The following is a 17,225-nucleotide window of genomic DNA, read 5'->3' as shown; positions in this document are numbered from 1 at the left end:
CGAGTTTGCGGAGAGGGGCGGCATACAAATCAAATCAAATCAAATCAAATCAAATCAAATCAAATCAAATCAAATCAAATCAAATCAAATCAAATCAAATCAAATCAAATCAAATCAAATCAAATCAAATCTAATCTAATATAATATAATATAATATAATATAATATAATCGTTTCAGCCATTCCCACCTGGTCACATGGCCGGCAAGCCACTCCTACCCAGTCACATTACCATTAAGCCACACCCACAAAATAAGCCACACCCCACAGTTGTGGCAGTAAAAATTTTGGCTGCCCATTACTGGTGGCGTGCCTGTGATACAACTCTAATAGTGCTTATTTTCTATTACATGGCTTATATTTACATAATACTGTATACATCAATTCTGTACAATGATCTTATCCAGGTATCTCTTCTTTCCTTCCTTTTTTGACCGTTGTAAGTTTGAACTGCCACTAAATGTACTGTTGTTAACTCGAACATTATCTGCAAAAGGTAATTCCTTGGGTTTCTAGTTCACAGACCTGTATTTCATTTCGACATTTCTTCCCGTAAGCATAAAAGGTCACTCGGAGCAGAAAACATTCTGGATTTGGTATTTGCATATACTGTGTACAAAATAAGGAAAGGGAGGCTGGGAGGGGGGTGAAAAAAAAAGAGGAAGAAATATAACTACCCAGTGTCATAATCCAAATTTTATCAGCTTTTTAACATCTGGTAACAGGCGTTCTTGCCTGACTTCCTTTGCTTTATTTTGGAAAGAATTAATTTCTTTTAATATATGCATACTGTGCAACCAAGCTGCATTAATTTGCAGTAATGATCAAGTTATCCATTGAGATTAGCTCTGAATTTTTTTTTAATCATTCCTTGTAAATTAGCGAGGAAGTAAATAAATAAATGCTACCATCATAATTATCATTTTGTTTTGCTGTTTTTATTATTATTCTTAATCTTGCCATCTCTCCGGCACGCACACATAATAATAATAATAATAATAATAATAATAATAATAATAATAATAATAATAAACAATCAAAGCAGGCAATGAAGGTTTTGCGACAAAAAATGTGTATTTCTGCTCCTGACATATTTGTAGGGTTTATTTATTAACAGGCAAAGAAAAGAGGGTTAAAAGGGATTTAGTTATGGATTGGGATGGTTGTATGGGCGATAATGATTCTAATGATCAAATTGCAATGCGGTAGGATTTGGAGGATTTGCATGTTAGAGACCCGATGGGTCTAATTTTGACAGAAATATTCTTTTCAGTCGTCATTTTGGGTTGCAAAACTGATGAAGTTTATTTGTCCTTGGTGGATGAACCAACCCTTGCTTTCTCACTAGGGAGGAGAAATATTTCTGAGTCGCAAGCTCAGGTTAATTTTTAACATTTAGCAACAGGGGGTCCCAGACTAATTTGTTGAGCAATAAAGTTTTGGAAAGGAGGAGTGGAGGGAGGGAGGGAAAAGGGGGGAAAAAGGAAGGAAGGACAGGGAAAGGAGAAGAATGGAAGAAAGGAAGGAGATGGAAAGGAAAGGGAGAAAGAAGATGAAGGAACAATAATGGGAAGGAAAGAGGGAAAGAAGGAATGAGGTGGAGTTGTGGATGGGAAGGAAGATAGGAAATGGAAATGAGAGGGGGGGAGAGGAGGAAAGAAGGAAGGATGGAAAGAAGGAAGGAAGGAAGGAAGGAAGGAAGGAAGGAAGGAGGGGGAGGGAGGGAAGGAAGATAGAAAGATAGAAAGATAGGAAGGAAGGGAGGGAGGGAGGGAGGAAGGAGATGGAAATGAGAGAGAGAAAGGAAGGAAGGAGGGAGGAAAGGAAGGAGATGGATATGAGAGGGAGAAGAGGAAGGAAGGAAGGAAGGAAGGAAGGAAGGAAGGAAGGAAGGAAGGAAGGAAGGAAAGATTGAGGGAGGGAGATGTCTTTTACATATCCTTGAATTTCAGATTGTTTGCTTGGTGTGCAAGAACCTTCTCTACCAGTCATCAAGGAACTGGGGATCCTGTCTGATGGCTTTTGTACAGAGTACAAAGACTGCTGCCACTACAATTTCATGTAACCTTTTGGAAATTTGGGTTAAGCCATGAGCTGCCTCCTGCTCCTTCAGGAGAAGAGGTGTCATAAATATGCAATTGCCCTGACTTTTCTTGTGTGCTGGGGTTAATCGGATTCCCTGCAGTTCAGGAAGGGTAACGGTTCAAGGTTCTTCTTTTTTAAAAAAAGTTTATTTTCATCTTCTGCATAGCTTGGGATTTTCCTTGAAGCTTGATGGTTATTCCTTCAGATAATCATGGAAAAAGACAGAATTATGTTGGTTTGGAGACCTTTTGCATTCTTTCAGCACAGTTTCACTGCATAAGTCTCCGGAGAGGGGCGGCATACAAATCTATAAATTATTATTATTATTATTATTATTATTATTATTATTATTATTATTATTATTAATATTCTGGAAGGAAGTGAGTGGCTTATAAATCAAATGAATGAATGAATGTATGCATGCATGCCTGCATGAATGAACGAACGAACGAACGAACGAACGAACGAACGAACAAACATATTATTTCAATGACCCCCTAATAATCCCTTCAAAGGTGGAGTCTGGGCAACCGAATGGAGCTGAGTGTTTTACTGGCCCACTGCCCTTCCTGTCAATGAGTTTTGTTTGGCCTCCCATTGTGCCTCTACCTAGGATTGAACTCACAGCCTCCAGACTGTGAGGTGAGAGATCCACCTCTAGGCCATTGCACCTCTGAGTTTCACTACATAATCTATAGTCTTTTGGGGGTGGGGGGCAAAAAGAACTGAAGACGTTTGTTGGATGGGAAGCAAAATATTTTTATTGTATTTATTTGTCAAATGTATACAAGATAACAAATATAGATAGGGGTATATGAACAAAGGAAGTAAATACAAATAAATGGGGACAGTAAGATAGGGACAGTATGTACGCTGGTAGGCTTATGCACACCCCCTTTACGGACCTCTTAGGAAGGGGGTGAGGTCCATGGTAACAGTTTGAGATTGAAGCTGTGAAGGTTTGAAGCTGTAGCAATGGAGTCAGGTAGCACATTCCAGGTGTTTTTCTTATATATACAGTGGCACCTTGTGATACAAACCCCTCGTCATACTAACTTTCCGAGATACGAACCCGGGGTTCAGAAAATTTTTGCCTCTTCTTACAAACTTGTTTCAATAGGTAACAGCCGGATGGCGGAGCTTCTCGGCGGCCTCCCGAATGCCGAACCCAGAAGTTCAGCAAAAGTTTGGGTTTGGGAGGACGTCGAGAAGCCCCCCGGCTGTTTCAAAAGGTGACAGCTGGGCAGCGGCGGCCAGCGGAGCGCCATTTTTGCAGGGGTGTTTTTTCTTGCACGCATTAATTCATTTTACATTGTTTCCTATGGGAAACATTGTTTCGTCTTACGAACTTTTCGCCTTACGAACCTCCTCTGGGAACCAATTAAGTTCGTAAGACGAGGTATTACTGTATATTATTTTTTAAAATTAATTTTAAGAAATAGAATATAAAACTCACGTACAACATAGAACAAGTGCTCTGTGATTAGTGCCCACCACCAGACAAACATTCACACCCCACCACAAAATTGGAGGTGTTTCTTATATATACCATTTTAACTCAAGAGCAATGTTTCTATTTACATATTATAAAGTGATTCCAATTTATTCTTTATAGCTTGGTCTCGTGTTCTACTAACCATATATTGTCTTACCTTGTCCCCTCGTCCCATCAGTTGTCGCAAATCAGTTTCATTAACCAAATCCATCCTTTTATCCATAATCTCAAATTGAATATGATCCACCATGTACTGGTACCAATTTTGCATCGTTCATTTTGTCGCATCTTTCCAACCCAATACTATTACCACCTGAGCGCTTTCTATCGCTGCTTGTTTTATTTCTCTAAATTCTCCCATCGCATTGCTTTTAACCAATACTGCCATTTCCTTTGTAATTATCCATCGTGTATTTAACATCCTATTAATATCCTCTTGCACTTTTTGCCAAAAGTTCTGCACTACCAGGCATTCCCAAAGCATATGCATAAACACTCTTTTATCTTGACATCCATGCCAACAATTATTTTTAACATTCTGCTGGAAATGTGCAAGTTGGACGGGTGTGTGATACCACTTATGTAATATTTTCCTTCTCATTTCCCTAACCCATGTATTCTTAATTTTCCTTATATTCTCCATTATATATTTCATCTCTTGCATGTCTACTAATTCACTCTGCCACCATTTAGTCAATCCTTGGGTCACATATCCATCTGACTGCACAAAATGAAGTTCAATGTAGAGAAGAGTAAAATCCTGCACCTAGGCAAAAAAAACCCCAAAACATGCATACAAATTAGGCAAAACCACACTCACCATGAGTGACTGTGAAAGGGATCTTGGAGTCTTAGTGGATAACCAGCTAAACATGGGCCAGCAATGTGCATCAGTGGCTAAAAAAGCCAACACAATCCTAAGCTGCATGAACAGGGGGATACACTCCAAGACCAGAGAAGTAATAATACCACTCTATAAGGCCCTGGTCAGACCGCACCTGGAGTATTGCATCCAGTTCTGGTCACCACACTTCAAAAAAGATATAGAGACTCTAGAGAGGGTGCAGAAAAGAGCAACTAAAATGATAAAGGGACTAGAGACCAGATCATACGAGGAAAGGTTGCTGGAACTAGGCATGGATAGTCTAGTAAAAAGAAGGTATAGGGGGGACATGATAGCTGTATACAGGTACTTAAGGGGTTGCCATGGAGAGGAGGGGGACACACTGTTTTCCAGGGCACCAGAGGGTCGGACAAGGAACAACGGTTGGAAACTGACCAAGGAAAGATTCAACCTGAATATAAGAAAGAATTTCCTGACAGTGAGAGCGATCAACCAGTGGAACAGCCTGCCAGCGGAGGTTGTGGACTCCCCAACTTTGGACACTTTCAAGAGGAGATTGGACTGCCATTGGGCTGGGGTGATGTAGGATTTCCTGCTCAGGCAGGGGGTTGGACTTGATGACCTGTAAGGTCCCTTTCAACTCTAATAATAAATAAATAAACATCATATATATATTAATTTTAAAATTCCAGCTAAAAACATTTAACATATATATATATATATATATATATATATATATATATATATATATATATATATATATATATATATATATATATATATATTACTTGCTTGCACCTTGGTAGCCTCACTTTTTTCTCTTATTATTTTCTCTAACTCTATGTCCTCTATGTCCTAGTGCTTCTTTATTCTCCCTTTCATTCAGATTTTTGCATGTTGCATCTTCCCTCAAATTCCAGGTGTTGACCACTCTGTTGCTGAAGTCGTATTTTCTGCAATCGAGTTTGGGGCGGCTTCCCTTGAATTTGTATCGATTGTTTGCCCATGTATTATTGTGGTTGGAGCTGGGTCACATGATTAAAATACAAACTCTCCAACTGTTTCCCCATTTTTAAATTTATCAATTAAACACTGACAGCTACAGTAGCATAGTTTGTCTTCTCTGGTACTGAAAGTTAAAAGATAGTAGATAAGAGTTTGCAAACCGAATGCTTTCAACGCTTAGACGCCTTATTACTAAATCTGCATAGTCCATTCTGAATTTGACCCAATGGACTACAAATTGACCAATCTGACTTTTCTTAACCTGAAGAAACAGATCGAAATTCTGTTTCTTTTCCTATTTTTTTTAATTCTCTGAGTAAAGTGGATTAGAATTCATAGGAAAGCATCTGGGGAGATTTCCTAATGCAAATGTCCGTGAATGATTGCATGGTTTATTTAGAATATATATATATATATATATATATATACGTATTCCCATTACTTTTCCTTTCCCTCTTAATTAAACAGAATGAGTAAAGAAGAGAGGGGGGGAGGAACTAAGTGAGAGAGGGGGAAAGAGAGAGAGAAAAGGAAAGAGGGGTGGAACACACAGAGAAAGAAACGGGGGGAGAGAAAGAGTGAGAAGAGAGGGGGAAGAGAGGGAAGGAAAGAGGGAGAGAGGGGAACAGAGAGAAGGAAACAGAGAAGGGGCAAAGAGAGAGAGAGAGAAGCAAGAGGGAAGGGAAGAGAGAGAGAGGGAAGGGAAGGGAAAAGCGAGAGGAAGAGAGAGAGAAAGAAGAAATGAGAGAGGAGGAAGGAAGAGGGGGGACAAAGAAAGGAAAACAGAGAGAGGGAAAGAAAGGGAAGAAAGAGAGAGGGGGCAAGAGAGAAAGAAGAGAGGGGGAAGAAAGAGAGGAAAACAGCGAGAGGGAAAGAATGGGGAGAAAGAGAGAGGGGGCAAGAGAGAGAGATGAAAAAGAACGAGAATGAGAAAGAGAGGGAAATAGAAAGAAAGGAATAGAGGCATCTCATATATCTGTAGACAAATAGGTATTTTTACCCAAGGGTTTCCATAAAGGATGAATATATTTCCTTCCTGTCAGCAATTCAATTCCAGAGCCTTGAACAAAGTCTCTGGATGGCTAATTTTCCTTCCCCAAAAATAGGAAGCTATTTTCTCCTATTTTCTCCTCCTTCCTATTCCTCCGCTTCCTTGTAACTTTTATCACCGGGAGCCTGTTTTGCCAACCCTGCCTTCAAATCTTTCAAATAAGCACTTTGTAAAACACGGACTTGCATATTTTAGCCAGACAGGTTATCATCCTGTTAGGATTTCGGTCCTGTCTTCTTCGAAATGAAATTCTGTTTTTATGATGAAGCTATATGGAAATTGACCTTCTCTCTCTCTCTCTCTCTCTCTCCCTCTCTCCTGCTTCCCTCTCTGATTATTTTTTATTCACAGCAAGTGGAAGGTCTTTGAAGACTTCCCTTGGCAGCTGTAATTCTGCCCTCTTGTGCATATATCGTATCTTAGGAGAGCTTTATCTCGTATTAAATTGGTGCCTTTTGTGTATACGGTTGGCATAGTACCTAATAGAGACATAAAAAAATATATAGAGAGATTCTTCTTCTTCTTCTTCTTCTTCTTCTTCTTCTTCTTCTTCTTCTTCTTCTTCTTCTTCTTCTTCTTTTTCTTCTTCTTCTTCTTCTTCTTCTTCTTCTTCTTCTTCTTCTTCTCCTCCTCCTCCTCCTCTTCCTCCTTCTCCTCCTCCTTCTCCTCCTTCTTCTTTTCGCAAAACAAACTGGTTTCTGAAACACTGGACTGAACCAATGGACCTCAAGTTAAAATAACGTCATGATGGTGAATATTGGGAGCTTGGGTGGAGGTTTGTTCTCCCAGGTTGTGGCTTGGTCTGATATTCTGTAACTCTGTTACTTTGCTATTACAGAAACATAGAAACATAGAAGACTGACGGCAGAAAAAGACCTCATGGTCCATCTAGTCTGCCCTTATACTATTTTCTGTATTTTGTCTTAGGATGGATATATGTTTATCCCAGGCATGTTTAAATTCAGTTACTGTGGATTTACCAACCACGTCTGCTGGAAGTTTGTTCCAAGGATCTACTACTATTTCAGTAAAATAATATTTTCTCACATGGCTTTTGACCTTTCCCCCAACTAACTTCAGATTGTGTCCCCTTGTTCTTGTGTTCACTTTCCTATTAAAAACACTTCCCTCCCGGACCTTATTTAACCCTTTAACATATTTAAATGTTTCGATCATGTCCCCCCTTTTCCTTCTGTCCTCCAGACTATACAGGTTGAGTTCATGAAGTCTTTCCTGATACGTTTTATGCTTAAGACCTTCCACCATTCTTGTAGCCGGTCTTTGGACCCGTTCAATTTTGTCAATATCTTTTTGTAGGTGAGGTCTCCAGAACTGTTATGTTTATAACTGTTATTATTATGTTCTTTTCTGAATCTGTATAATGCTGGCCATAAATATTTGGAGATTAAAAGTGTAAGTTTTACAGCACTGTAATGAAATACTGAACAGCAATGCATACCTTAAACCCTATCACATAGTCAGAGGTTTTAAAAGTTCTCACTATTATTAAAAACAAAGAGCAAAAACAAGGATATCTGTGTTGGCCTCTGAGAAGTATCCAAATAATATGCCCTTTGGGGTTATTTTTATTATTGCACCGTTATTCTTATTTGGGTATCCATGTTATTATTCTGCCTGCTGCTGTAGTGAAATTAATGAACAGTGTTTTGGAGAATACAAATGTGGACAAAATACAAAGAATTGAGAAACCCAATGCAGTTTTTGAAGGTTTGATTTTTAAACACACACACCCCCACACACACAAACTGTGACGGCACTTAATGTGGTTTGCAAAGAAAGATTAAATTTGGATCCAGTAATGGGGGGGTTATAATTACCTTTAAGCAGGACAATTCAAATTTTCTAGATACATGCTGACAGTGAGTGATTGAGCTACTTGTCAAATCTCTACACATTGTCTTCTGATAAATGAGAATATTTGCACTGATGCACTAGGTTGGCAATTCAATCAGAATAGAGCTGGAGGGGACCTTGGAGGACTTCTAGTCCAACCCCCTTCTCAAGGAGGAAACCCTACAGCATTCCACACAAGTGTATCCAATCTCTTCTTTAAAACCTCCAAAGATGGATCACCCATGATTTCTGGTGGCAAGCTGTTCCACAGGTTCATTGTCCTCACTATTAGGAAGTTTCTCTTTAATTCCAGATTGCTTCTTTCCTTGGTTAGTTTCCATCCATTGCCTTCTTTGCTAATGGAAAATAGGTTGACCCCCTCTTCTTTGGGGTAGCACCTGGAATATGGGAATACTGGATAGTATAGTATAGTATAGTATAGTATAGTATAGTATAGTATAGTATAGTATAGTATAGTATAGTATAGTATAGTATAGTATAGTATAGTATAGTATAGTATAGTATAGTATTGTACAGTATTGGATAGGATAGGATAGGACAGGACAGGATAGGATAGGATCATAGGATAGGATAGGATAGGATAGAGAGTAGAGCAGAATAGAGCAGAATAGAGAGTAAAGTAGAGTAGAATAGAGTGGAGTGGAGTGGAATGGAACGGAACGGAACAGAGCAGAGCAGAGCAGAGCAGAGCAGAACAGCACAGAACAGAAGACAACAGGTTGTAAGGTACCTTGGAGGTCATCTAGTCCAACCCCCTCCTTAGGCAGGAAATCCTATAACATTCCACACAAATTGTTATCCAACATCTCCTTTAAATCTTCCAGTGTTGGGGCATTCACAACCTCTGGAGGCAAGCTGTTTCTCTGATTAATTGTTCTAACGGTCAGGAAATTTCTCCTTAGTTCTAAGTTGCTTCTCTCCTTTATTTGTTTCCACCCATTGCTTCTTTTTCTATCCTCAGGGGCTTTGGAGAATAGCTTGACTCCCTCTTCTTTGTGGCTGCCCCTGAGATACTGGAAGGCTGCTCTCAAGTCTCCCCTGGTCCTTCTTTTCACTAAACTAGGCATACCCAGTCCCTGCAACCGTTCTTCGTATGCTTTACCCTTTAGAATAGATTAGAAGGACCTCCTTCTGATATAGAAACATCGGTGCATTGCTTTACAGGAGGAGAAATGCTTTCCAGCCCCTCCTGTTTTGAAGTAGAGAACCAAGAGAAGGAACGCTACTGAAGTCCTCTTTTCCTTGTTTTCTTTTTCAGGGTGGGCTGATCGCTCTCCTTTTGCTGCTGCTGGTGTTCACCATAGCCTTGTATGCCCAACGGCGCTGGTACAAGCAACGCCGGGTCCCCCACAAGAGCGCCAGTTCGGAGGCCACCCACGAGATCCACTACATCCCCTCGGTGCTTATCGGCTCCCAGGGTAGGGAGAGCTTCCGCAGTTCGCGCCTCCAAGGGCACACCTCGGTCATCGGCATGCCGATCCGCGAGACCCCCATCTTGGATGACTACGACTACGAGGAGGAGGAGAACCCTCTACACCCGGAGCTCGGCTACCGAGACGGCGACTTTGGGAGTCAAACCGGGGTGCCCCTAGACAGCACAGCCAGGAGCGGAGAGAAGCTCGTTTATGAAAAGAAAGGTAGGTCGACTTGGGTTTCCCACGCTGTCCCTCGGTTGAAAGCAGGGCCAGTTTGCTCAGAGGTGCAAAGAAATGATAGAAACATAGAAACATAGAAGTCTGACGGCAGAAAAAGACCTCCTGGTCCATCTAGTCTGCCCTTATACTATTTTCTGTATTTTATCTTAGGATGGATATATGTTTATCCCAGGCATGTTTACATTCAGTTACTGTGGATTTATCTACCACGTCTGCTGGAAGTTTGTTCCAAGGATCTACTACTCAGCATGAGTATGAGTATGATCTCAGCAGAGAGTAATATTATTGAAAAAAATGATAGATGTGTAGAGATGGATGACATGGCAAAGGAGATTGAGGGAGCAAATGGTATAGAAACATAGAAACATAGAAGACTGACGGCAGAAAAAGACCTCATGATCCATCTAGTCTGCCCTTATACTACTTTTTGTATTTTATCTTAGGATGGATATATGAATATCCCACACATGTTTAAATTCAGTTACTGTGGATTTACCAACCACGTTTGTTGGAAGTTTGTTCCAAGGATCTACTACTCTTTCAGTAAAATAATATTTTCTCATGTTGCTTCTGATCTTTCCCCCAACTAACTTCAGATTGTGTCCCCTTGTTCTTGTGTTCACTTTCCTATTAAAAACACTTCCCTCCGGAACCTTATTTAACCCTTTGACATATTTAAATGTTTCGATCATGTCCCCCCTTTTCCTTCTGTATGAATGGATCCAAAACAGAAACAAAACATAATAATATATAGCAGTGATAGTGAACCTATGGCACAGGTACCACAGGTGGCACACGGAGCCATATCTACCGGCACGCAAGCCATTGCCCTAGCTCAGCTCCAATGTGCCTGTGTATGCTGGCCAGATGATTTGTGGCTCACACAGAGGCTCTGGGTGGGCGTTTTTGGCTTCCAGCGAGCCTCTGGGGGTGAGGAAGGGTGTTTCTACTCTCCCCTGGTTCCAGGGAACCCTTTGGAACACGGGGAGGGTGAAATACAAGCCTACTGGGCCCATCAGAAGTTGGGAAACAGGCACTTCGAGGCTGCAGGCGGCCTTCTGGGGGTGGGAGAAGCTTTTTTCACCCTCCCCAAGCATTGAATTATGGGGGTGGGCACTCGCGCATGAGTGATAGTGTGCACGCATGCTCATTCGGCACCCAAGGGAAAAAAGGTTCACCATCACTGCTATATAGTGTTAGTGTATATAAAAAGAACAACTACACACTACCAATAGGGAAGTATTAACGGATGAAAGAAGCAATTATAAACATGGAGGACCTTTTATTAATATACAATAAGAGATATTAACATAGATATTACTTTTCTTCTTTATTTCTATTGTATATTACAAATGTATATATATATATTAAAAAGATCACATATTGAATTGAATATACTGCGTAATGAATTACAAGCACAAAATGTAATAGATACAGGTTATGATCTGTGGAAATTTATAAGATTTATTTCGTTCTTTATATTATTATGTGAAAATCAATACATAAACTAGAAAATAAAGCAGGGTCAGTTTTGGGGGTGCAGAAGAGGTGCAGAAAACTAGCTGTCTGGATGGACAACTGTTCAGATTACCTACAGGACCGTCTTCTGCCTCATGTATCCCAGCGACCGGTCCGGTCCAACAGAGATCACCCTTTCCAAGTCCTGTCATCCAGGCAATGTTGTCTGGTGGGGTCTAGGGGAAGAGCCTTCTCTGTGGTGGCCCTGCCCCTTTGGAACCAAGGGTGGGTGGGTGGATGGGTGAGTGGATGGACATAGATAGAACATAATCCTTATAGTAATACTAAGTCGCATAGTAACGAAAGTCAATGGATAGATGACAGATGTTCTTATTGAAGAAAAGCAGTGACACATAGTCATAAAGGATTAATTGGGAAAATATATGTTCTGTCGAGCTCTCTGTTAGACTCCTCCCAAAAATTCACAGCTACAAATTTCAGACACACACACGTTTGAAAATTCAAAACAATGTTCTTTATAATGAAAATTCACTTAAACTAAGCCCTCTTTTGCAAAGAGCAGTGGTCTCCAAACAAACTGGTAATTTGTACAAGTCCCTTATCAGTTCTGTGATACTTAGCTTGCAGCTGGGAGGCAATTCACAGTCCTTCTTCTTTCACAAAGTGAAACACACTTTGCTCTGGTTTAGTTTCAAAGCGGGGAAAAATCAGCACACAAAAGGTCAAAGTCAGTAAAGCAGTCACGAAACACAACGATCAGATAATCCTCCACAATGGCCAAACCCACAGGCTGCTATTTATAGCAGCCTCACTAATGACCACAGCCCCACCCAACCACAGGTGGCCTCATTTTCTTTGATAATAATCTCTCAGTTGTTGTTGCCTATGCATCGCTCTCCGCATGCGTGGCTGTATCATTAACTCTTGTTCTGAATCCAAGGAGGAGCTAGATAATTGACCTCCTTCTGAGATGTCTGCCACACTCTCCTCTTCCCTGTCACTCATGTCTTCTTGGTCAGAGGAGCCTTCATCAGCAGATTCCATGGGGTGGGGGGCAAAACAGGCCTGCAGCATGTGGATGTCTCCCCCACATCCACAGTCCTTGGGGCAGGAGCAGGGCCAGAGCTAACCACAACAATATATATGATGATAAAATATGTGTTAAGATAAAGAAAGGTATAGGTAATTTAGTTTTGCTTTACAGTTGTTTTAATAACATTAATTCGTTTGTTACTTTCTTAAATATTTTGAAGTATGTAACAAATAAAATCTAGACTTTACATTTGGGGGGGGGGGAGAGAGCAATATAGCCTGCATGATAAATCATTGAAGTATATATAAAATTATTTTGTCAGTGGAAAAAAGCATGTACTAATTTATATACTTGAGACAATATAGTCTAGTGTATGATTAATATAATATAAATATAGTGACCTTAATGCTGATGTAATGCTAATATCTCTATATATACTATTATTAATTTGATTTTCTTCGATTTTCTTCTGTACTTACTATTGTGTTTTCTTTTCTTTTTTTAAAAAAAGTGGAAAATTAATAAAAATATTTTTTTTAAAAAAGAAAACAAACTTTTCCTTTAAATGGATGCAATTGTCAAGAGTGAAAAATTGACAGCTATGTGTTTCCTAATTTCAACTTCATTAGAGTAAGTGGGGGGCGGGATGTTGGCTACAAATGAGTGGAGAAACGAAACATCTGTCATTCCACTGGAGCTTGGGAGACTCTGGAAACTTTTCAAGGACATATCCACAGGTGTGAAGTAGAAGGCAGATGGTTGCCATAACTAAGAGAACTCGTTTTGCATGATCTCTGTAGAAGCCTGGGAGGGTTGGGCTGGGAAATACATTGATTAATATTGCGAACTGGTTCCTTAGAATTACATAGATTGATGGCAGAAAAAGACCTCCTGGTCCATCTAGTCTGCCCTTATACTATTTCTTGTATTTTATCTTAGGATGGATCTATGTTTCTCCCAGGCATGGTTAAATTCACTTACTATGGATTGACCAACCACGTCTGCTGGAAGTTTGTTCCAAGCATCTACTACTCTTTCAGTCAAGTAATATTTTCTCACGTTGCTTCTGATCTTTCCTCCAGCTAACCTTGTTCTTGGGTTCAGTTTCATCATCATCATCATCATCATCATCATCATCATAACAACAACAACAACAACAATAATTTATTGGATTTGTATGCCACTCCTCTCCGTAGACTCGGGGCGGTTAACAACAATGATAAAAACAGCATGTGACAATCCAATAATAAAACAACTAAAAAACCTTATTATAAAACCAAACATACACACAAACATACCATGCACACTTCCCTCCTGAACCTTATTTAACCCTTATTTATTTAACTAACCCTTAGTTGTTTTATTTATTTATTTGTTTGCATTTCTAGGCCGCCCTTCTCCAAAATAAAAGAATAAAGAATACAAAATTTTAAAAATCCCAAACGTACCGGGTAAAAACAATACAAAAAAATAAAACCCTAACGTTAAAACCCATTGAACCAAAATCATACCATAAACATAGTGACATAGATTCAACAAACAACAAACTTTTCAGATCCTGGACTTTTTATTTGGATACACAGACTGGATGTTGACAGCAATTGGAGATGGCACATATGTTAAATTATCGGTCTACAGAACTCCCATAGCCTGCTAAAGAACATCTGGATGGCTACCTTTCAAACTTCCATTTGTCTGCAAATATATTTTAAAAGCAACCCTCTTAGGCTGGAGGTGTTTCAAGGAACAGCAGCTCTGCAGAGGGCCAGTCTTAAGCAGCTTGAATTCTGCCGGAGGGCCACCTTCCAAATTTCTACCTGTCTGTAAACATAGTTTAGATGCAGCAGTGTTCTTTTAAAGACTGAAGGTATTTTGGAGCTTTTCAACAGGCTGCAGAGACTCAGCCATAAGCAGGTTGGATTCGCCTGGTGTGGCAAAGGCCACCTAGCAAGATGTGTAATAGATAATCAAAAACAGAAAAGAAAGAAAGAGAAAGATAGGTAGGTAGGTAGGTAGGTAGGTAGGTAGGTAGGTAGATAAATAGATAGATAGATAGATAGATAGATAGATAGATAGATAGATAGATAGATAGATAGATAGATAGATAGATAGATAGATAGATAGATATTCTCTTATTATTATTTGTTATTTACTTATCTCTCCTCATGAATCTATGTATATTTATTTATTTATTGTTAGAGTTGAAAGGGACCATGCAGGTCAAGTCCAACCCCCTGCCTAAGCAGGAATCCTAAAGCACCCCAGCCAAATGGCAGTCCAATCTCCTCTTGAAAGTGGCCAGAGTTGGGGAGTTCACAACATCCGCTGGCAGACCGTTCCACTGGTTGATCGCTCTGACCGTCAGGAACTTCTTCCTTACTTCTAGGTTGAATCTCTCCTTGGTCAGCTTCCAGCCGTTGTTCCTTGTCCGGCCCTCTGGTGCTCTGGAGAATAGAGTGGCCCCCTTCTCTCTGTGGCAACCCCTCATATACCTGTATACAGCTATCATGTCCCCTCTGGCCCTCCTTTTCTCTAGGCTATCCATACCCAGTTCCCACAATCTCTCTTCGTAAGTCTTGGTTTCAAGTCCCCTAATCATTTTGGTTGCTCTTTTCTGCACCTTCTCCAGAGTTTCAATGTCTCTTTTGAAGTGTGGTGACCAGAACTGGATGCAGTACTCCAGATGTGGTCTGACCAGGACGTAGTAGAGTGGTATTAATACTTCCCTGGTCTTGGAGTGTATCCCCCTGTTGATGCAGCTTAGGATAGTGTTGGCTTTTTTGGCCGCTGCTGCATATTGCTGGCTCATGTTTAGTTGATTATCCACCAAGACTCCAAGATCTCTTTCGCAGTCACTACTCCTAAGTGGGGTTTCTCCCAGGCTGTATGTGTGTCTAGGTTTTTTTTTACCAAAGTGAAGGACTTTGCTCTTGTCGACGTTGAACACCATGTTGTTAGTGTGGGCCCATAGTGTTAATCTGTCTAGATCTTCCTGTATTTTGAGCCTGTCCTCTAGGGTGTTGGCTACCCCTATCAGCTTGGTGTCGCCTGCGAATTTGATTAGTTCCCCTTCTACTCCCTCGTCCAGGTCATTGATGAAAATATTGAAGAGTACAGGGCCCAGGACGGAACACTGTGGTACCCCACTGCCTAGCTTCTTCCATGTGGATTTGGACCGTTGAGGACAAATCGTTGCGTGCAGTTGGACAGCCAACTGTTTAGCCATCTGCATGTGTTGTAACCTACCCTGTTTTTTTTCTAATTTGTGGATTAGGAGGTTGTGGTTAACTTTATCAAAAGCTTTGCTGAAGTCCAAGTATATGAGGTCTACTGTGTATATGTGTGTATGTGTGTGTATATATATTAGGAGAGTCACATAGTTATCCAAAATTGTAGATATTTATTTCTTTTTTCCTCCAGAAGATCTGATTTGGGAGAATTGAATTCTCCACTGTTTGTCCAGGATACTATAGGGTCTCCTGCATGAGCAGTGAGTAAGGTCAGAAGACCTCCAAGGTCCCTATTCTATCTACTGTACATACTATATTCTGTGTTCCTTTATATACCGTAGTTTGAAGTGAGCCTGAGTGTGTTCTAATTGCAAAGGATGAACAACAACATCACCATGACTTTAATTACCCTACCCTGTAAATTAAACCTTTGGTGCAAACTGCAAATTCAAGTAGCAACCTCAAAACTGAAAATGTAAGTAGCAACCTCAATACTTTGAAAGAACACGACACCTTGTTATTAATCCTGAAGCTTTTTATCTCGAAAAATCGAGCTAGCTATGAATAAGCCAGGAGAAGACCAATCATTGCCAGCTTTATTGTGTAGATCTGCAAAGAACACCACCAGGGAATCAAGTTATTCAATAAAGGGCTTTTATTCTCTTACTGCCCCCCCTCCACCCTCCCCTCTCTCTCTGTCTCCCTCCCTCTCTCCCCCACTCTTTCTTTATCTCTCTCCCTCTCTCCCTCTCCCATTCTCCCTCTCTCCCCCTATCTCCCTCTCTCTCTCTCTTCATGTTCTCCTACACCTACACCTACAGCAATGCTTCTCAATTATTATTTTTTTGTGTTATGCTCCCCCTAGGAAGAAGTAAACATTTCATGCCCCCCCCCCCCAACTCTCTGCTGAGATGATTGTTTGCAATATTCGACACATTTTTGCTGAAAAACACTCAAGCAGCTTATCAGCGTGATTAGAACGTAATGTGTTTAAATGATACCTTATTTGGCTTCATGCTGTCCGCTGCCAACATTTTTAGACACAGTAAACATACCAGTCTTTCCTCGTCTCCCACCGTAATCATTCTGAAGCCAAGCGCTTCATACTCTTCGTTCATATTTCCTCTTCTTAGCTTACGGGAGACTTACATTTGTCTCATGATCTCCGTTTCTCTCCTCCTTTCTTTTCACCCCTATTAAATATTTTTCCATGGTGTCTCTTAGACGTTTGTTATCTGCACTTCATATCTCCTGCTCTGCGCTTTGTGCTATTGTTCGGTGCAAAAAAAATGTACTCCCTATAGCAAAGAAAAATGTTCCCCGGGGTTATGCACCCCCCCTGGCATCACTCCACGCCCCCCCAGGACCCACCCCACTATTTGAGAAGCACTGTCCTACAGGGATAAACCTCAGTGTAAAACTCAAGGCAGTTAGAGACTTATAAGCACCCTGCAGCTTTTAATTTGCTTAAATT

At 40.5% G+C, this 17,225-nt stretch overlaps 1 protein-coding gene across 1 annotated transcript in view; it reads left to right on the top strand.

Moving 5' to 3' along the window:
- Nucleotides 1-17,225, top strand: part of ASTN2 (astrotactin 2) — a 397,091-nt gene that overhangs the window by 106,379 nt on the left and 273,487 nt on the right. Inside the window, 1 exon segment of the mRNA XM_070759605.1 lies at nucleotides 9,613-9,991. Coding sequence (XP_070615706.1) covers nucleotides 9,613-9,991 — 379 coding nt within the window.

The sequence above is a fragment of the Erythrolamprus reginae genome, chromosome 8 (assembly GCF_031021105.1).
Source record: "Erythrolamprus reginae isolate rEryReg1 chromosome 8, rEryReg1.hap1, whole genome shotgun sequence".
NCBI lineage: Eukaryota > Metazoa > Chordata > Lepidosauria > Squamata > Dipsadidae > Erythrolamprus > Erythrolamprus reginae.
Note: the sequence above shows the minus strand (reverse complement) of the source record. Positions and strands in the feature narration are given on the sequence as shown.